A 22,277-nucleotide genomic window follows, 5' to 3' on the forward strand; every position below is an offset into this window, starting at 1 on the left:
TTCAACTTGACGATTCGTTTAAAACTTAGCCTCCTAAATATTTGGGGTAGGTAAAATATGTACAAAGAAATTCATACTTTTCCAACCCGGCGAATCTATAAAAAAGAAGCGAACAATAAAATATAATTACCCTTTCCAAATAAACCTCTTCGGTGGCGAGCGTAGTCTACTCTGAAGTAATTGTAAAATTTATGTGATGGGAGTTTGACATAGTAATGTAATGTTGTTTGTAGGCTGCACGCATCCCCTCTGATATGATTTGATATAGCAAAACTATATAGCTATAAAGCCTATGTTGTTTGGGGAATTACGAAGTGCTCTGGAATTTCGATTGCATTTATTCAGGTTGATTTTTTATGACTTCTAACGGTACTTTTTCTAACGAGTTTGATTACTCTGTTCTCACACTTATGTCTTTTTTTTCCGCGTCCTTTTCCGTGATTACTTTTATTTATATTTTTAAAGACATGTAAGAAGGCATATTGATGTAACTGCCAGGAAAGATAAGGGAACCCTTTATAATCATCCAAACTAATAATATCAAAAAAGCCTTGATGCCTTTTCTCCTTTCAATCTATGAAATATATCCTGACAACTGACATTTAATTGTTGAGACATGTTGAACATAGTATGTAAACAAAAGCCACACACAAAACATTGAATGAAATCCATCATGATCAAAAAATTAAAAAAGGGTGCTTCTCATCATAACCCATGTATGTCAAGGTCGACAGGGAACTTTGCTGTCAAATGAAACCGTTATAAATATAATAGAAAAAATGTGAAAAATTGCTTCTTAAAGCTATAATACCCTTAAATAAGAAGATGAATAATTGGTCACAATAATACATCAATGAAATGAGTAATTAGAAATCGTCACACCAGTCCAGTACTCCGACATTTAAAAATCACAACAAACTTGTCGGCAACTCTCGGAAAATCTGCGAAATCCAGAGAACGACAGTTGAGAGAATCTCGGTTTTGATCATATTGTAAAAATATTTATAAGTTAAATTGAAATTTATTAGCTCAAAATAAATTATTCAAAGGTACTTTTATTGACTAAATAGATCAGGAAATAATGAATTATAACTTCAATTTACATTTTTTGATGACAAACTTTATGTTTCAAGGTAGATTTGTTAGAATATCTAAACAATTTCTTATAACCAAATCTTTACGCTTCTTATGTAGACAGGCCTTAAACATTCCAAATATTTTTGAAGACACTGTCTACACTTTAATTCGAGATCGAGATTTGCGCAGCACGAAGTATGACTGATACGGGAAGCATCATAAATTGCGCGCGCACTGCATGCACTGGTTGTTGTTGGGCGTTGGGTCTGGTGTGTAAATGAAAATGAAAAGGGCTACTGAATTTGAGTTTAGGAGGTCGCTCAAACCTATTTATACTTGATGAAAATAAATTTTTCCTGGATTTGATACAATATATTTGGACCAAGTGATATACATTAAAATAGATATAAAAAACGAATATAATAACTGGCAAACAAATCTGAAAAGTATCACAAATCCACATCAAAAGGATGGTGGCATAACCTTGCAGTCATGCCGGGCGCACTAAAGGTCCTAAAGGGGTTAACGATAAGAATGCAAAAGGGTGAAAAGACTCTCAAAAGCGACGAATCTAAAGAAAATTGACTAAAGATTTCTTCTAGTGCGTATTAGTTTCATGAATTCCAATCTCATTCATATTAATAATAATAATGTTCAATTTTCTAACAGTTTCCGAGCCACGTAAGCATAGGCTAGCTGAACGTAGCAAGCAATACGAGAGTTAAGTTCTCAACTAATTTAACATAATACCAAATTCAATGCCTTTTTTGTCTGAGAGCTCCTTTGCAAGTGTCGTGATGATCATCTCCGTTTCTCTTCCTTGTTCTCCGTACGGAGACATGACGAACGGGCTGAACGAGCCATGCTCGACTTTTGATGATTCGGTTGTTGCATTTCCGCTTTTTCTTTTGTTCGTTCGCTCGATCAGAATATGTTTTGAAGTTTCTGGTTAAGGTGACTTTTTGCGAAAGGATGGATTTGTGATCCTTATGTCAAAGAATGCAAGTTGTCCCTTCGCACGAAATGAGTGAAAACTTTTAAATTAACGTTTTTGTAATAGTAGGGGGAATTTTGTTCGATTTTTTGGAATCGCTCGAATATTTTGTTAGAAGCACTTGTTATACATTTTTGGAAAGCTAAGGTGTAGGGGAATCGAAATTACAATGTTTCCAATTTTTTTCGGACACTTTGGTGTGATTTTCGGACAAATATGACGGTCTCAGGCAAAAATCATAGGGGTAAAAATTAATGAAAATTTTAGCTCGAGAAAACGGAGACCTGTTGTATATTTTTGGAAAGCTCTCAAAAAATTAAGATTAGAGATATATTGCAAGTATAGGTGGTTTCAGTACCTAACTCGAAATATTGAGCTTCAAAAAGCGCAAAAACTGGACAAAATAGCTGTTTCTGGCTGAAAAACACGGTTTTCAAGGGTTAATATCTCGAGTTACGTACAGAAACCACCTATACTTGCAATATATCTCTAATCTTAATTTTTTGAGAGCTTTCCAAAAATATACAACAGGTCTCCGTTTTCTCGAGCTAAAATTTTCATTAATTTTTAATCCTATGATTTTTGCCTGAGACCGTCATATTTGTCCGAAAATCACACCAAAGTGTCCGAAAAAAAAAATTGGAAACATCGTAATTTCGATTCCCTTACTCCTTAGCTTTCCAAAAATGTACAACAAGTGCTTTGATCAAAACATTAGAGCGAGTTTACAAAATGCCCTCTACTATAAGGTCATTGGTCGGTTGAAAAATAAAGCAATTATATTGGTCAAAATTGACGTAATGGTTGAAAAAAGTTGAATTGAACTTCCTTCAAGTTAACCCTTTTTTTGACGTAATATTTTCTTCAGGCAAAAAAGGTTAAGAAAAAACCCATTTCGCGCTAAAGTAGAGACCGGCTTTTTTAAGCAAATTTTTTGTTAGCACTTACGAAGATTTTTCTCGAGCTTTTCCTCGTTGTCACATGTACGAAGAATAATCTACGTAACGTTAGTCTGAATCGCAGACCTCTACAAAACCCCTGGTATTATAGCAGCTTAACGAATGAATGAACACCTATTTTCGTTTAGTAAGGTTAAGTAAAATTTTACGTGCATGGGAAAAAGGGACAAACCCGTGATTCGAGATTTCCCTTCGAGAAAGACGTTGAAAAAATATTGATTTGGGAATTCACAAGAATTTTTTTCTATTGTTGTTGACTTTGTTTGTTATAATCTCTATTAGTAAAAAGCGTCAACAGTTAAAAAGCTGATCACTGCACTGATGGAGAAAAATATCATCCACGACTACTGTCGTTTTGCATAAGTTTTTTCCAATTTCATTCTGATACTGCTTATGGTTGTATCCACTGACCTTTATATACCCTGGACCAAGCTTCTCAATCCCAGCCAAGCAAAATCATTGATCGGAGTCTTTTGAAAATTGGTACCCTAATGGCGGCACTACTCGATAGCGGTGTAAATGCATCGAGAGCGCTAGGTCTACTTTTCCTCAAATTCTATTGATGATGTAGCGGCGTTAGACGTTAATTTTTAGCACTGCAACGGCTTCTCCTCGGGTACTAATTCCAAAAAAACTCCAATCAAAGATGGCAGATATTGCTTGGTCCAGGGTTATATAAAGGTCAGTGGTTGTATCACGTTCCCAACGACGAACCTTTAGAACCAGGCGTCAAAGCTAAGCTCGTAGGTAGGTGCTCGAGGTGGTAATTAAGGCTACTCGGATAAGTTAATGCATGTCCCAGAATTGCATTAATTTTTCTGTCCCAACTCCAGTCCCTAAACCATAAACAAACTATACATTGATTGATGACGTCATAAATACAAAAAGTTGAATATCTCGAGAAATATAAATCAAGACTTTATGAAATTTGGACCAGTGATAGAGTACATTGAGACGTTTCAAAAAACTTTGAAAGTACTTCTCAAAATTAATGAGGTCAGCAGAAACTGCAAGAATTCGATAGAAATTTTTGCGATAAAATGCTGATATCCAAATACGCTTCCAAAAATGTATAGTTTGTTGGTTTAGGGACTGGAACTGGGGCAGAAAAATTAATGCAATTTTGGGACATGCATTAAGTTACCCGAGTATAGTAAGAAGGCCTTTTAAGGGGGGTTTCATGGTTGGCGAAGGAGCGGGATCGGCCCTTTTTTCGGACGGAGTGGCGGAGTTTGGCGAAAATTTAGACGGAATTACGGAAATTGGGTTCTCCGACGGAGACGGAAATTATAGACAATTTTAGTGCAGAAAACAGAATTTAGCAAAAAGTTTAGCGGAATTTCGGAATTGGCAAAAATTATTCAAAATTCATGGAATTTTTGACAAAAATCTTGAATTCCAATGGAATTTTCGGTGGTAGAATTTATCGGTTTTTCGGAAATTGTAGAAAAAATTGGCGGAATTGGATCGGAGTCGATTCCAAGCCTGACCAGCTCTAAAATTAAAAGAATTCAAGCAAACTGTGTGTTCTTGGGAAATGGAAGTTTAATTTGAGCGCCTCTCCTAAGACGAGAACGTTCGTTCGAATCATCATCCTCATTTTCATTTTCAGGTTCATCCGTGGTACTCTGGATGAATTCAAATTGATTCTGGCCTAATTTGTTGCCAATATTACTGACGCTCTTATAAACTTCTACAAGCATGAACTGAAGGTTTTGAGTATGAATTGACTCACATCTAAATCTAGGATTAGAGCTTCAACAACTTCATCTAGTGTTGAAGCACATTTGTGCAGAGTATTATCATCAGCGAAGTTACAGAGGTCGTCTTCATTTACAAAGAAAAACAAATCGTTGACAAAAACATTGAAGAGAATAGGACCTAAAATAGATCCCTGAGGTTGGTACACCAAATAGAAAAGGAAGCCAATCACTGAAAGATGAACCAACACGTGACCCTATGCTTTCTATTGTTTAGATAACTATGCATGAAGGCCAAGCTTCTATAATCCATTCCATATGCGTAGAGTTTAGCGATCAGAAGATCACGAGGTAAACAGTCAAAGGCTTTAGACAGATCCATCAGAATCCCTCCAATCTTTTCAGATTTCGATAGGGAGCTCTGCCATTTTTGCAACATGTCTAGTAGAGCACTCTGTGTACTATACTGTTTACGAAAACCACAGTCCATTTGAGAAAAAAGATTCTAGAAATTCGTTTAGTTGATTTGATATGAGTTTTTCAAAAGTTTTAGCCGGAGATGGGAGGAGACTGACAGGCCTGTAATTATCCTTGTCATGTTTACTATTTTTCTTATGGACAGGGCTGTCAGGAAAATTCTGAGTTTAGAATGATTAAAGCACGATGTCAAAGTTGGAGCACAAACAAATTTGACTAATTTTATGATTTTAGTAGGAATGCTAACACTGACTGACTTAGACTCATTCAGATGCTTGATATGGCTTTTAGCATATCTGAATTTGTTACTGGGGAGAGCTCAAATCTATCAACATCACGCTTTATTTCAAGAATTTTGATGATACTAGGGTGATAGCTTCAAGTTTAAAATTTATTTCCAAACGTTCACAACCTTCGATAACGGTCGCAATACGCGCGAGTAATGAATGCCTTTATTGCGTAAGTGTAAGGTAAGAGAAATCAATCGTATATTAATTTCACACATTCTTATCGTGCGCTTGGTAAAAAAGAAAAGTATTTTATTGATTAAATCTTGAAATCTGATAGTAAGTAGATTTGTTATTTTACACGATTTGAGTTATGTTTTATAAATATATATGTCCTATTTTTAATAACAGGCGGCCATCTCTTTTAACTTTTATGAATTAAATTATATTAAATATTGATTGATTCTGTAGTGTAATAAAACCGTATATAAGATGCAGCGCGATCTATAGATCTGAACCCCGGTGTGAAAAGTGTGAGTACTCGCTAGTAGAAGTGAATATCCACAAAGTCCTTTTTTACTTAAAAGCAAAAGTTTTAGACGCAGATATAAATAGGATAAAAACATCATTGAATAAACCTTTTCATAAATTACGTGACAAGCAACGCTTATGGTATTTGATTCCCAGCCCCATAGAGGTTTATTAGAAGTTTACTCTATATATAAATAAAAGTAGCGCTTGACTTAAGACTTATAATCACTCTGGGAATGGTTTCAAATGAGGCAGTCATTGCACTCAAAATAATTAATGAAATTAACCATTGCAAGTTTTTATACAATGATAGGACGTGGCACGTGAAGATAAAAGTGATAGATGGTTTTGGAAAGTTTCTGTATTATCCCTCGTTTACGTCATCTGTATCAGTCATCGTGATGGTCTAGAAATGACATGATGCCATTAACATGTCGAAAAACAGAATGACATCATATCTAACAAAATATAAAAATACTTCCTTGGATATCTCAAATTGCTTTCTACAAGAATGCCACATTGCCTAGAAAAGTTCGGATGTCTGATAAGTGACAGGTTTGAACTGGTTTGAAGTGTTTTTCGTAAAATGGCTAAACGATTACTACTAAGAAGTTAAATAAGTTTGAGTAGCAAAGCGCCTAGATCAATTTCTTACAATCTGCTTTAGCAGTAACTTTAAAGCCAATGACTTGAAGCTTTGAATTATTATACATTTTGTTGTTCTAACATAAAAAACGTCTAAAGTTGGACTATCCTCGCGACTTTTCTGCCTTATAATCCTTTAAGTTTAACCTTTATAATATACTCTCCAGCAGGGCACACATACTGCGAGAAGGCTGTTCGCTTTACAAAATGAACAGAGTTTATATGTATTAGTGGGTATATGATTAGGGAATGCTCAGCATAGAAAAAGGAAGTCAAGTCATTATAAGAATCTATGGGATTTAAACCAAAACTGTGACATTACATTGGACAATAGACCTTATCGGAGTTTTTGATTTTTCTAAAAAAGCGATGCATTGTGGGATTGTTTCGAGTATAGAATTCCCTCGAGGAATTCTCAAGATATTTCTATTATAATACTCCCAAAACAATCCTACAATGCATCGCTTTTTTAGAAAAATCAAAAACTCCGATAAGGACAATTCGTTTCGAAATGGAATTCCACTTTTTATAAGAAAGTTTTTACACGTTTAGAAAAATCTTTGGTCTCCAACAGACCCTCGTCATATGAGTTTCATTAGATTTGACTAAAAAGATTTCGAATTTTTCAATTTTGTATTTCTAAATTGTCAAAACTATAGCTTTGAAATAATTACGAAAATCGAAATTAGTAGTAGTAAAAAACATTCCTACAAGCACAATAAAAAAAACCTAAATTTTGCAAAAATGTAACAATGAAAAATTGATTATTTGTAATAATTTATTCCATGATTTGGTTTCGCATTGAGTTGGCGGTCCAGAATAACAGAAGAGCGGCAACAACAGCTAAGAATTCAGTTTGAACGAATAATCCCTCTCGTGAGACACCCTGTTAAAAAGAAAAAGATAATTATTAATCACCAATCTCCTTCAAAACATCACTTATAGTACTTGTGATAGTTGAAGAAATCTATTTAAAAATCTGAGTCAAGAACGAAATTTTCAAAGGTCTCACCAAGATGATGGCTAAAGCCTGTTTAGAACATAATTCGCAGCGGAAACAAAAAAAGCCTGTAACTTTTCGATAAAATTTGAATAAAATAGCCATTCTGAGGCTGTTGAAAAGATATTCATGAGTAAAGTATCATCAAATAAGGAAATGTTTTGTTTCCACCAGTTTACACTAAGATCGTTTTGAGACGGACTTAAAAGGTTTCACTTTTACATAAGTGTTCCCGTTTCATATCAGACACATATTTTATATCAGGACAGTGTCTGGCTATTGTTATGTTGTGCTGATAAAAGCAAAAAAATGTTTTTCTTTTTCTCTTTTTGACCAATCTTGCTCCACATCCGTGTCAATTCAATGTGAAAAAGGTTGTGAATTAAAATTGATGAGTAAGCAAACGATGTCAGTCTTATTTAAAAACAAAACCTTTAACAGTATTGTAATTTCAAATGCTATCACATCGGATTACAAATAAGTTCAACAACAAAATTGACAGAACTTACAGGGTGGTTGACGGTGACAGTGAATAAAGCTTTAACAGACGATACATCTTCTTCATTTCGTTGTGCCTACAAAGTTTGAAAATAGTTTATTGTGTAGAGAGCTGTACATAATTATCAATTACAGCCTAAGGGTCACATCAAAATGGATGGGAATAACATTTTAATAGACAACCAACCTCCTTTACCGAACCTATTGCTATTCATTTTCATTCAATTTATAAAAAGCTGCGAGTCAGTTAAGTTATTAAGTGCCTGATAAAAATATTTAAAAATAACTTTTTCATTTGCAGCGAAATGTCGATCTCAAAATTGGATTATGTCCAAAAAAGTAACTGCTCATTACCTTTCTGTAAGCATTGTATCCTTCATTGTTGAAAACTTTGATGTTAATTTTGCCAGTGGTAGCTTTCTTGTGGTCTTTAGCCCAGCTGATCTGAAATGAAAAGACAATACGTTTAGGGAAAGTCGATTAGTTTCTAGAGGGATCTGCTGCATTGATATTTGAATCACCCTGGAAAGAAAGGTTGATGATTAGATACGACTCCAAAAGCTGATGGTAAGCTAGCTTTAGCTTTTTCAGCGTTTAAGATAAATGAAGATTGTTAAGAGAGATTATCTAATTTTTACTTTACTTACTTGATAAGTTCCTTCTTTGTCTGGGATGCTGGCGACTGGAACGATGACACCTTCAATTTCGGCATATAAATCTAATGTTGAGACACCTTCACTACATTGTACAGTGAGTTCGGAAAGATAGGCTGTTTCGACAGAGAGTGCAACACTTTTGGATGTGTATGTTGAAGCATGAACTGTTGGGCTGGTACATTGGTCAGCTAAAAGAGAAAGATCAGGAGTGTTAAAAGAATGAATACAAAAGCCTAGTGGAATGTAAAAATAGCTTCTTTGGAATATGCTACCTGGGGTTAGTATTTAGGCAAAAATGGTATGGTATGGTATGAACAGTCATTGCCCCGCAGGGGCTTTTGTTGCTTCACGTAGCGGACCTGCTCGCCATTTTTTTTAACTCTCGTGCATTTTACACAGAGCATTTGTGAAAGCGAGAAATCGAAAGTACCGTCTGCACTGCCAGTCCACACAGCTAAAGCTTTCACAAACAACAAACCAAACAGCACACAAGATTTGTGCTTGGTTAATATCTTTTTAACGTAGTTGCTCAACTGGATTTACTTGAGGGACATTGTTTGCTACTGAATGAATCACTATCAAACTACTGATATTGGATCAAACCTTATACGATTGTCAGAATGGACGACGGACATCTTCAATGACAGTGTGTTACACACACAGTGTTATGCGCTGCTCTACCGAAACCCTACTGCTATTATAAAGGCATAGATAGACAAAAGGGAAATTAATCGTTAATTCATATTGTTTACCTATATAGTGACTTCATTTTGAAGGAAATTAAATTGAAATTTTTGGTGGAAAGACAAAACCTGTGAAGTGAAAAGTTTTTAACCGTGTTGACGGTGGTTACAACAGGACACGGTATCTGAAATTCCCTTGGCCTTTATTTTCAAAACATATGGATTTAAGACAAGATGAATCTGTTTTTATGGGAGTGAAACAAACACACTTGTTGAAATACGAAGTCTGGCACTACTTTAATTGGATCAATTTATATTTCGCAGGAATTACCTTAAGAGTATGAATCTATGTGAGGACAAATTAATGCAGGATTAATTAATTAGGCCCTAATTCGCATTATTTAAACTTGGCAATTCTTCAGCCATTCACATTGATTAATTCCGCATAATAATTTATCCTACCATTAATTTATACTCACGGTTGGGCATCCACTATCCACAAAATTTAAGCTTTTCGCAATAAGGACTTATTTTCGTGTTTTCCCACATTAAGTTATTTTCAAAAAGTGATAAAATAAGTTTTGGTATTTTTATGTATTAACAGTCATTTCGTTGAAGAATCTCCTCTTTCTTGCTTGCTAGGGAAGTGGAAGTGGATTACAGCAATAGAAAAAATTGTGTACAGTGGTGGATTAGATTATGTTTTAATACTTTCATGGTGACTAATTTCAGATTTTCTTAGGATTTTATTGTATGGTCTTTCGTAAATAAGAACAAAGGCTGTGAAATCTGGGAAATTTTTAATACCTGAAAATTAATACCTTTATAAAAAGTATCTGATTCAACTGCCAATTTTGAGAGCAACTATCAAATTCATATCTTTAGTAACCATGAAGAAATTTTATTCTAACTGAAAACTTTTTGCAGAAACACGTTTAAAGATTGTTAAATTTTTTTAGATAATTTTCAGTAACTATTGATACAAATAAATTATATCTACAGTATGCCACCAGTCCAAAGTTACTTACTTTTTAAATTTCAAATCAAATGACTGAAATTGTATTCAATTTCATTTTGGAATTCACCTTTAATCTGCATTATGTATTCTTTATGGGAATGAAGCACTTTCAGTTTCACAGTATATACACATTCTTATGATTATGATTGGGTTTTCAAAAGTGATTTTTATCTGGTGATTGAAGAAAATTAACTTTGATATCATTCTAGTTCTTAACATGTTGCGAAACCTGTAATGATTTTAATTTAGGTCACTTTGAATCATCAGAAAGTGTAGATTTAACAGTTTTTTTTTAGATTGATACTTTCGTTATGTATGGATCTTACTGAGAACATTTTTTTTAACCGCATCGGCTCGTGTTTTAACTTTAAACAGCTCTAGTAACATTGAGCACTTTTTATGAAGACTCATTTCACCAATTTATAGTCTGATTATGATTCCCTTGCTCTCTTCATGGCTAAGTTCCTCTGGGCTAATATCTGCTATCGGCGGGGCATTCATAGTGACAGCTACTTGCTAGTTTTAAGGAATTGTGAGCAGTAAGTAGCGTGGTGGGTTGACAATAATTTGAGTAAACCGGGGAGGCAAATTTTAAATTTTACGATTTGAAATAAAAATATATTTATAAATATTATGCAAGCGAAACAAAATTTTGGGGTATTTTCTCTCTTTTTAGCCGAAAACTGCCATATCTAAGGTGTAAAAGCACAAAGGGGCGCTGTAAGTAGTAATCAGAGGAGTTTTTTGCGCCCTTTGTATTTTGGCACCCCCAACAAAAATCTGTTGCTGGGGGGCACCGCCCTCCCTTTAATTTTACTTGCTGCTTTCTTTAATTTGCTAAATCAAATCCAGTGAAATGTGTTGAGCTAAACAATGGACCTTATCATTGGAAGATATAGGCTTAACCTGCATAAAATTTTCAAAACTGTTGAGCGAAAAAAACTCAAGCAGGACTAAATATGGGTAAAGTAAAAAAACTTGTAGAAAATATATTTAACTGATCAACAACAGTTGATAATATGTAGTAAATTTTTTACTCTGTAAAACATTCATTGTTCAAAATTCAAAATTTCAAACATCCTGTGATCAGAATATGATCCGAGTGAAAGACAGTGGCTGGATATAGTGAGAGCTACAATGTTCTTCGTGTGCACAGACTTGTTAAAAGCAAACTAACTTTTTTAAATGATCAATCAGGTCTATAAGATCACAAAAACGAGTGGTGAGAAAATTTTTGACCATTTTGCTGGTCCCTATGTGACGTCATCACTTTTGGTGGGGCTTGAAAATGAAAGTGAAAATTAGAAGCTCAAATATGGCTCAAATGAAAGATATTTATCCAAGGATTCCAAAAAATATCACAACATATAACTGAAAATCAATATTTGAGAAGCTATAAAGGAAAATAGCTCAAAAAATTACGTCATCGATGACGTCATCGGCAATTAAAAAATCATCGAAAACGAAAATTTTTGTTTCATTTGAAAGAGGACCTGCTTGGGAACAAAAAATATTACTACGGAAAACCTTGAATTTCACTTGATAGCAAATTATTCTGTGAAATGCGTTTGACTTGACTCTCAAGCTTTTTAAAGATTCCTGGGCGTGCCCGAAGCTAACCTTTCCCAGGCAAATTTAATGAATTACAAATTTGCTGACAGGGGCTTATAAGGGAAAATTCAGATTTTTTTGTAGTAATATTTTTTGTTCACTAGATGGTCCTCTTTCAAACGAAGCAAAAAATTTTCGATTTGGCAATTTTTTGATTGTCGATGACGTTATCGATGACGTCATTTTTTAAGCTATTTTCCTTATTAGCTTCTCAAATATTGATTTTCAGGTATATGTTGTGATATTTTTTGGAATCCTTCGATAAATATCTTTCATTTAAGCCAAATATGAGCTTCCAATTTTCACTTTCATTTTCAAGCCCCAGCAAAAGTGATGACGTCACATGGGGACCAGCAAAATGGACAAAATTTTTCTCACCACTCGATTTTGTGATCTTATGGACCTAATTGATCATTTAAAAAAGTTAGTTTGCTTTTAACAACGTGGTGCACACGAAGAATGTTTTCAGAACATAGTGGCTCTCACTAATATATTAGTAGGGGAGAATTTATTAGATTTTTTGAGGTTGCTTGACTTTTTTAGTCAAAGCACTTGTTATACATTTTTGGAAAGGCAAGGGGTAGGGGAATCAAAATAAGGTTAATAGGTTCCAATTTGTTTTTCGGACAAATATGACAGTCTCAGGCAAAAAACATAGGGTCAAAATTTTATGAAAATCTTAACTTGAGAAAAGAGAGACCTGTTGTTTTTGGCAAGCTCTCAAAAAATTAAGATTAGAGATATATTGCGAGTATAGGTGATTTCTGTACCTAAATCAAGATATTGACCCTTAAAATAACGTTTTTCAGCCAGAAACAGCTATTTTGTCCACCTTTTTCACTTTTTGAAGCTCAAGATCTCACTTTAGGTAGAGAAATCAAATTGGAAAAGAAAGAAAAGAAAAACTTTCCAAAAATGTAAGCAAGTGCTTTGACTTAAAAAGTCGAACGATTTTACAAATTTCCCCTACTATATGCCCTAACTTTTAGAGTTCAGTACCAGTACCAAGTTATGCCTAAAAATACCTTATCGGGGAAAAAATGTTGGAGTTTTATTTAGTCCGGGAAAAATTTTGTCACCTAGAGGCATTTTCTTCACTTTCCCCTGACCAAAATTTCAAATTCGTTACTTTTCCCCGACCAGCCCCGACCAAAATTTCAAATTCGTCACTTTTCCCAGCCAATTTTATTAAATGTTCCCAAAAAAAAATAGAGCATAAGATGGAATTATCAAGATTTTTAGTACCTTTTAAAGGAAGAAATTTTGGCAGGAACTTAATTTTGCAGATTTGGTCGAAATCCGCCAAATTTAATGTATTCCGTCATCCGCCAAATTTATATTGCTCTACTGTATTTATCCCCCCAAATGTGTGCTATTTCAGGCTTTAAAGGGGACGTCAGCTCTAATTTATGCCATATATTTTATTTCAATTGAAAAAAAATTAGAATGAGACGATCAAAATGATCTATATATTATTGAAAGTTTTTTTCTCAATGCGCAATAATAGACATTTGAAAATCTGTGATGTAGCAAGCGTGCTTTTCAAAAAGATAAGATTATTAGGCAAAAGAAGTTGTTTGGAAAGAAAGTCAATTTACTTGTTCTGTTAAGAAACATCCCTGGAAACGTTTACAATTAAAAACTATGATGTAAATCTTTTTTTTCTGTTAAAATAAAAAAATTGGGGGAAAATCTTGGTTGGGGATTAAAAAATGGGTAAAAGTTTTGGGTGGGGGAAAAAAATTGGGTAAAAGTTTTGGTCAGCAGGTGTAGAAATATCAGGGAAAAAATTCCTTTGGGGGAAAATTTTGTCACCCCCTCAAAATTTTTGTCACTTTCCCCTGACATTTTTTTCGCTGCTAATGTATTCATATATTTCACTGGAACTGAAGAAAAGTAATATAAACAAAGAATCTAAAATGCAAGCAGAAGCTAAGAGAAAGAAAAACAATAACTCTGATGGCTGTTCAAGGAGTTGTTTGTGAGGCTCTTTTTTGGCATCATCAATAATTTATTTAGCTCATAGTTCTCATATTATATATAAATAGCTCTGACTGACAACTTAGGCTAACTGTTATCATTGCCACCATCACTCAAAGAAGAGCCTCTCCACAAATGCAATGCTAGCCCCAATTTACGTTTTTCCTGGCAAGTTCGAGTATGTTCGAGTTTGTGGATCATATGGCTCCCCTGACAGAGTTTTGGTTCTTTTTCAGACTGTTTGACTGAAAAGGGGATAAAAATTGGCTGAATTGCGAAACCAGGTACCCCTGAAAGTTTAACGTGACTGGGACTGTTTTGTTTATTGTATATATGTCACTTTCTTGAATAAATCCAGTTTGCAGAGTATGGCAAGGCTGCACTTGAGGGAAAATTGGGAAATACCAAGTTCTGCACTAGAAGAAAGCACCTGATAAATTTTGGTCTGGACAAGGTGCACCTATATATACCGTGAAGTCGGGTAACTTGCATCAGTTGAGGGAAACTAGCATAGCCTTCAAATGACTGACCAATCAAAGCAGCGAAATCTCAAAACAAATGAAATACCGTGAGATTGGGTAACTTGCATCAGTGGAGGCTAACATGCATAGCCCTCAAATGAATAACCTGGCTGGTCATTAAAATACAAAATTAAATCAAAACAAAAATGGTAGGGACAAGCTGCAAGTGGAGCTGCCAGTTAGTCACACTAGGAAATCAAGCTTTATGAAAAAACAACATCAGTCATCTACAGGATGTATTTGCAACAACAAGAATGAGAGTTACCTGAATCAAGTTCAAGATCCCAAGACAATCAATTAAAACTTGAAAACTTAAAATGAGACAAAATGACAGATTGCGAACGTGCAGCAGCCAAATATCAACCAAACAAATTTTGTCATTCAATTCCCGAGACAGCCCTTCGATTTTTAAGGCCTTGTTTGTACGCTGAAGTAAAAATAATTCCACACAAATGTAAATGGGTCATTGTTTGAGGTCCAGCAAAATTTCCGGGAAATAGCCTATCTGGCGGTGCGCGAATCTAGGTGGGTTCCGCCTCCCCTGTAGATCTTTTTCTTGGGAAGTTGATCTTCAAATTAGTTTTCAAGGTTGGCTTGGCTCAATTTTTTCATCTATGGCTCAAATTTTAGGCAATTTCTCAAAGTTTTTGAAAATGTTAATTTCATTAAAAAGCGCCGGGTTATTTTTTCATGAATCCCTTAAGAAGTTTTGCGGCGCATTTTTTTGCTTGAGAGTCAGGTAAACAATTTAGTGATACGCATTTTGGTGGGACGCTAGTGTGACTAACTGGCTGCGTAGTTCATTTGTTTTGAAATTTTGCTGCTTTGGTCAGTCATTTGATGGCTATGCATGTTAGCTTCCACTGATACACTGATACAAGTTAAGTTACCTGACTTCACGTTACGCAGCTCCGCTTGCAGCTCTACTCTACCATTTATTTAACTTTGTGTTTTAATGACCAGACAGGTCATTTATTTGAGGGCTATGCATGTTTGCCTCCACTGATGCAAGTTACCTGATCTCTTGGTACCTCGGCCAGTCTGGAAATTGTGGCTTGTGCACCGGATATCTCCGGCGTAGATTTGTTGAGGTTTGAGATCTCCTGCCTTCAACTTTTCCTAGTTAAGTTGGCGCAGCTCCGGCGTAACATTTCCCTCCTTTCTAGTAGACTGGTGGTACCTCGGAAATTGGCCCTATTGGCCCGAAAAGGCAAAAAATTAAGTTGCACTAGAGGAGAAAATAGTGGAAATCTGCACTTTGGGTTAAAAACTGTTTGCAATTGCACCTCAAAACGTCAAATTTTGAACCTGCACTCGACTTTTTCTGAGTTGTGCACTTGAGATCTCAANCGTTACGCAGCTCCGCTCGCAGCTCTACTCTACCATTTATTTAACTTTGTATTTTAATGACCAGACAGGTCATTTATTTGAGGGCTATGTATGTTTGCCTCCACTGATGCAAGTTACCTGATCTCTTGGTACCTCGGCCAGTCTGGAAATTGCGGCTTGTGCGCCGGATATCTCCGGCGTAGATTTGTTGAGGTTTGAGATCTCCTGCCTTCAACTTTTCCCAGTTAAAGTTGGCGCAGCTCCGGCGTAACATTTCCATCCTTTCTAGTAGACTGGTGGTACCTCGGAAATTGGCCCTATTGGCCCGAAAAGGCAAAAAATTAAGTTTCACTAGAGGAGAAAATAGTGGAATTCTGCACTTTGGGTTAAAAAACTGTTTGCAATTGCACCTGAAAACCTCAAATTATGAACCTGCACTCGACTTTTTCTGAGCTGTGCACTTGAGATCTCAAGTACGACCCTCGACATGGCCCGAGAATTCTCGGGCCTCTTCGGGCCATGTTCGGGCCGAGAGACCCTATCAATTCTTTTGGCCCGAACTCGACCCGAATCATTCGGCCACGTTCGGGCTACGACTTAAGACGTAAACTGTTCAACCTATACCTTTGTGCCTGTGTCAGAAGATTCCATTGATTAATCCAGCTTGTCCAGTCATAATGAAATTAAAACGTGAAAATGACGTTGAAAATGTGTGACTAGATGTTAATTTTAATTTATTTCGTCGTGTTTCATCCAGTTCATCTTGCTAAATAAACTTAACATACTCCTCATGGACCATGCTTCAAAGTTTAAAACCAGGACCAGTTTAATAGCAAATTATATTTAAGTGAAATCAAGTTTTTCTAGAGAAATATTGAAAAATGCAGTCCTGAAATTACACGCGGTTTAAATCATGATTTCAAAAAGTCAGCCCGCATGAGGCCCGGCCCGCGGCCCAAAACTCGGGCATCCTTCAGTATAGGACCTAACTCTTCATACAAAAATTACGGGAAACGCATATTTGGACTTTGTACACTATGCTGCACTCAATCACTTGGGCCAAAATCCCGCAAAGGCGGGACAAAAATCAGTTTTTTGAAGTTTGCAAAAAATGCCAATAGAAGATCTTTCAAATTCAGTATGTGAATAGAGCAGTAAAAAATACAACTTTTCTATTTTTCCTTTTTTTTGCAAAAGTTCTAGTAATGAAAATAAAGGGATAATGATAATTGAATACTATCCTTGATGATCCGCGGCACTATCGTAAAGCTAGAACGCTTGCGTACTCTTCGCTTGAGAAAATGATTGACAGATTGAATTTTCATCCCCGCGGTGCGCGCCGCGCAGGAGCTCGGGCGCTCTGCGAGAGTTCTCGGCTCAATCCTCGGACCGCGCTAAAATGGTAGACTGAGCTGTGATAGATCATTTCGATGGAAGTTGTTGGAATGTTTACAAGGCTCTTGACAGAATATTGTTTGTTTTATTGTCAATGATGACAGTGCCGTTATAAATTTTGTTAGATCTGACAAATTGATGTTTGTAAGTGCACTTTATAGTTTTGATTCCCATTGAAGAATCATGTTCTGGTTTTCATGTTATTAGATGCTGTTTTAGAGCTTTAGAGCTACACTGTCCTTGGGCTTTGTGCATTCCAATAAAAGTTTTGGCCCGAGAATTCTCGGGCCATGTCGAGGGTCGTTCTCAAGCCAACGTGCCACACTCTCAAGAATGAAGATGTTAAACCGGGGGGGGGGGTACTTAAGCAAAAATGGATGATGGGGTATGTGCGGACGATAAGGGTCGGTTTTTTCACCTTTCAAAGTCTCTCTAAGGGTCGGAAAAATCAGAAAGTTTTAAATTAGTCTCTCTAAGTGTCGGAAAATTCAGGATTTTTATGAAATTTTTTTGTTTTTGATTTCCAGAGAAAAAATTGTAATAAAGTCTCTCTAAGGGTATGACTTTTTTGAAAAATCAAAAAAAAATTGTAATAAAGTCTCTCTAAGGGTCACCTTTTCAGCAAAAATCAGTCTCTCTAAGGGTCAGTTTTCGGAGGTCCCGTCCGCACATACCCTTCATTCGCCAACCCTAGTACCCCCCCCAATAGTGTGCTTTTGCGGCCAAATCAAATTCTCAACTTCTCTTCTCTGCTTCTCAAAATCTCAGACACTCTCCTTCGTAGATGTTTTGACAATTTTTAATTTTGCACAATTATCTTCATTTTTAGACATTTTCAGGCATGATTTTTTTTTAATCATAGCCGTTTTGATACAATTTTGCTAGTTTTAAGCCCTATTAACATATCTCCGAATTTAAAATTTGAGCTCTGAGAAGGATATTATCAATAAAGCTAAGGTACACAGATCTGAGATACGGAGTTTCAAGTCTTTGAGGCAGTAAGATTCATATTTGTGAAGCAGAGTTTTAGATCTGAGAATGTGAGAAGCAAATCTCAAAAGCTGAGATGCAGGGGTGAAACTCTAAAAGGTCATTTGGCCGTAAAGGTACACTGACCCCCCCCCCCCCCGCCGGGTGCGGGTGTTAAAACTTGTAGCTACATTTACTTTAATGATTAATACAGACTATAGAATCTATAATATGACTTAAAAAACTTACCAGATACGATTGCTGCAAATAATAATCCTAAAAGAAGCTTGATGTATGCCATAGTTTCGATAAGGTTCTTCAAAGTGTTGGATGAGTTGTCAGTAATTTTTTTGCTTTGAGATTTTGATTTTGGTGATCTTCGCGGCTTCACTTTCGATGTAAACCTGGTACGAACCAAGCTTACCACCACCACCGAAAACTTTTAGCTCCATTCGAATAAGCAGAAATTATGATTTAGTATGATGTTCGATCTTCTGGTGCAACAACTAAACGTGTATGGGAAATGGGGCGCCACAATGATCATATTTTGACTTTGATTAAACGGGTGGGTACGTGGTGTAGGCTAGACGTTTGAATGTTTGCCGCCCAAAAAAAGGTCTTTCGCATCACCAAACTCCTTGTTGTCTGTAATATATAGGCTTCTGCTCTCTTCAAGAAAAGAACTTCCATGGGAAGTATATCTCTTATTGAGGTCTACGATTCAGACTACAGACTGGATATCTACGAAATTTTCAAATTTATTGATTGTAGTGAAGTGGTACTTTATTACTTTACAAGTGCTGGGGCGGGCGGGAGGGGGCTTCCGAGAAATACCAGTGAATCTTTCTGTAAATACCGGTACCACGGCAGGCATTCTTAATACTGGAATACCGGTAATTTTTCTGCCCAATACCAGAATACCAGAAGAAAAAAGGCCCAATACTGGAATACCGGTGAATTCCGGGTTCTTGGAGGCGAATGAAAGGGGTATCGTTGTTCAGTAAAATCCGAAATACCTTAATGTATATAATTTCTGGTCTGTTCCCACCCTCGCGAGCCAGGGCCGATAAACGATTCTGCGACTTAAAGAGGCCAGTACCGTATAATTGGAGGAATCGTTTAGGGCCCTGGGCCCGGTTGTTCAAAAGTCGATTAGATTAAATCCCGATTAGCGCTAATTGCGATTAGATTTCGATTAGTTAATCCCGGCCATTAACTTCCGTTGTTCGAACGTCAGATTAACTAATCGTGGACATTCTGCCTGTGTTTTCAAAAATCTTAATCTTGACGTCACTTTTCGAACGTTTTCAAAACATTCGAAAATCTTTTTTCGTTCGAATTTCTCACTTCAATGCAGCGACTTCACTTTTTTTGTAGGAAAAAGCTTCTTAATCCTCTTTAATCCTGGGTCAGAGCAGGATTAAAATTTGGCCGATTTAATCGGGATTTAATCCAGATTTAAGCCTATTTTTTTTTCGAACAACCGACGGTTCTGTGCTAATCGGCGCTAATCGAGATTTAATCGAAAATTAAGCTAATCGGCCGCTAATCCACTTTTGAACAACCGGGCCCTGGTACTTTAGAAGAGAAAATATCAAGAATCTTGATATTTTTCGACCTTTGGACTCTGGCAGCTTGAGTGTGGGCAATATGTTGCGAAGACAAGTACAGCCGAGCTGCGAGCACACTTACTAAAATAATTTATATCAAAATGCTGTAAATAGTTCTTCTCCGTATGACCATTTGGCATGGGAAAAGAAAATAATGTTGATTTGGACATTTGGAAGGGAAATGCAAGTAGAAAATGACTGTGTTTGGTTGTTTGGAATAGAGAATGGCTTTCCTCTGTCTTTTAATGGTTTTTTGCTGGCTCAAAATAAATTAGTAGCCTTGCAATAAGTCTCAACTTCCAATTACTGTTTTTTAAATTTGCCTCTCTGATATGGATATTTTTTTGTGGTGAAGTTTTAGGGTTGGTGCAGCCAGAAAACTGCTGTAAACTGGTCTTAAACAGTTATTAAAGCTATAAATTAACTGGCTTTAAACACACTCAGCAAATCTAAAGAAATTTCAACCTTGAAATTATTGCTTTCTTTCTCACTTTTAGATTATGTGAAAAATAAATAAAATATTTTCAACAGCTCTAATGCTTTGCTGCTAGTGCTAATTCTGCTGATGCTGCTCATCCAAAAAAGTAGCCGATAGAATTTTTATATCCAGCCTCAAGAACGTAAACTCCAATTGTCCACCCATATCATGTCACCACAGCTGGGAAAGATGAACGACAGTGACAGTAGCAGTAGGATGAATTCAATCAGAATTTTGTACAACAACATAATGTTTTTGTGTGTAAAACATGAAAATTATCATGCCCTCAACATCATCATTGCATCTTGCTTTTGTGACTAATTGGCTGATTGGAGTAAGCATGAGCTTTAAAAACTCTGAGAGATTGCACGTTTGTCAGCCCTGGTTGTTTTCCAGGATGCTAAATAACTAAATGCATTGCTCAGTCATCAGTGTCAGTTGAAGTTAATTTTAAACATTTGGCCACTGCTATGATGTTTAACTGGTTTAAATAATAAGAAAGAAAAGATTGATGGACACTTTATGGACATGTGCAACAATTAAGAGTGAAAATGCTTGATCTTTGTTACTTTCACTTCACTGCTGAAAAACAATTATTTAACGAAAAGGGACAATTGGAGATAAAATGGTGAAATCAGCAAGAGGCAAAAATTGCGAAAAAATAAGAATTTGGGGAATACAATTACTTTGGAGAGAACTTATTTTGGCAAGGAGCTAAATAAAATAGAATTTTTTATAAATGTGGTTTTGAAGAGAAATCCAATTTTTAATTTTGGCAAAAACTAATTTGGGCAAATAGCACAGTATATAAAGTGGTTCTTTTATGCTACAAAATTAGTGTTTCAAATAGAACTTTGTTGTTACTTAGGGGCCGTCCATATAGTACGTACCCACTAAAATGTCAAAAATTGAGTATATATATACCCCTTCCCCTATAGGCAAGCAGATGCAAATAGCTATACCCCCTGGTGAGTACGTACTTTTTTCATTCACACCCCCCCCCCCTGGCTGAAAAAAAATCAAATTCAAAATGCTTGGGTTTTCCCCTTTTTCTATGAGAGAGAAACAGCTGATATTTTGTAAGGAACAAGCGAATAATAATTCTCTTTTTATTCTCTTTCAACCAATTTTACAAGCAAAAAAAGGGCTGTGAATTTTTTTTTTCTGCGTACTTATTTTTTCTTTGGACCCCTCCCCTTCCCCTTCCCCTCTGTACGCAAGCATATGCTTTTGAGAAGACACCCCCTCTCCCCCTTAGTGCGTACCGTACTATGTGGATGGCCCCTTAGGAAAATCACTGGAAATTTTAATTCTGGCAAGAACTTATTAGGGGCCCTTATTATGGTGAGGCAGGGTGAGGAAGCAATTCTTTCAATTTTGGCGATAACTAATTTGGTGAATTTTGTTCTGTTACTATATCATCATTCATTAAGAATTTTTTTATTTATTTAGAGAACACATTAATTATGTAAAATACCATTTGAAATTTAATGAAAATTTTAATGCTAGCTATGAATCATTGTATAGAGTTTGGAATTAAATTCTAATTAATAAGAGTTTTCTGACTAGTAAAATGAATTTGATATATTCTTGTGTGAATCTTTATACGTGCCATTTTTAAGATTTTTCTTGTGAATCTTTAAACGATTTTCAACTCAGGGTTTTGATAATAAAAACATGGCGTAATAAGTTTTTTAGAGATTTGGCAGATGATCAAAAGAAATCTGCAGGAATACATTTTACATGAAACTTTAATAAACTTGGAACATTTCGTTTTATTCAATTAACAAAAAAAGTTAGAAATAATTACTGGTCCTATGAAAAATGTTCATGGGAAAGGCTTTCATGGGAAAGGCTTGAAAATAATATTAGATTTTGTTGAATTTCAATATTAAAAAGAGGTCGATTGTAATCAAGGA

The 22,277-nt window shown here is 35.7% G+C and overlaps 1 protein-coding gene across 1 annotated transcript; it reads right to left on the reverse strand.

Moving 5' to 3' along the window:
* Positions 1 to 7,224: 7,224 nt before the first annotated feature.
* On the reverse strand, positions 7,225 to 18,711 carry LOC136800183 (translocon-associated protein subunit delta-like). Its single transcript, XM_067056805.1, has 5 exons — positions 18,520 to 18,711; positions 8,756 to 8,952; positions 8,463 to 8,552; positions 8,120 to 8,185; positions 7,225 to 7,496 (listed from the first exon to the last, which is right to left on the reverse strand). Exons 1-5 carry the CDS (start codon positions 18,569 to 18,571, stop codon positions 7,389 to 7,391), a joined length of 513 nt encoding a protein of 170 aa, XP_066912906.1. The 5' UTR covers positions 18,572 to 18,711; the 3' UTR covers positions 7,225 to 7,388.
* Between the last annotated feature and the right edge of the window lie 3,566 nt (positions 18,712 to 22,277).

Source organism: Clytia hemisphaerica, unplaced genomic scaffold (genome assembly GCF_902728285.1).
Source record: "Clytia hemisphaerica strain Z4C2 unplaced genomic scaffold, Clytia hemisphaerica genome assembly, whole genome shotgun sequence".
Classification (NCBI taxonomy): Eukaryota; Metazoa; Cnidaria; class Hydrozoa; order Leptothecata; family Clytiidae; genus Clytia; species Clytia hemisphaerica.

Bases quoted from the DNA above. Each gene is read 5' to 3' on its own strand.
- LOC136800183 (XM_067056805.1), bottom strand. From the start codon at position 18,571: ATGGCATACATCAAGCTTCTTTTAGGATTATTATTTGCAGCAATCGTA. The intron at 8,953-18,519 runs GTAAGTTTTTTA...TTTCTCTTTTAG, and splicing joins ATTTGCAGCAATCGTATCTG to CTGACCAATGTACCAGCCCA. The intron at 7,497-8,119 runs GTAAGTTCTGTC...TCTTTTTAACAG, and splicing joins CTGTCACCGTCAACCACCCT to GGTGTCTCACGAGAGGGATT.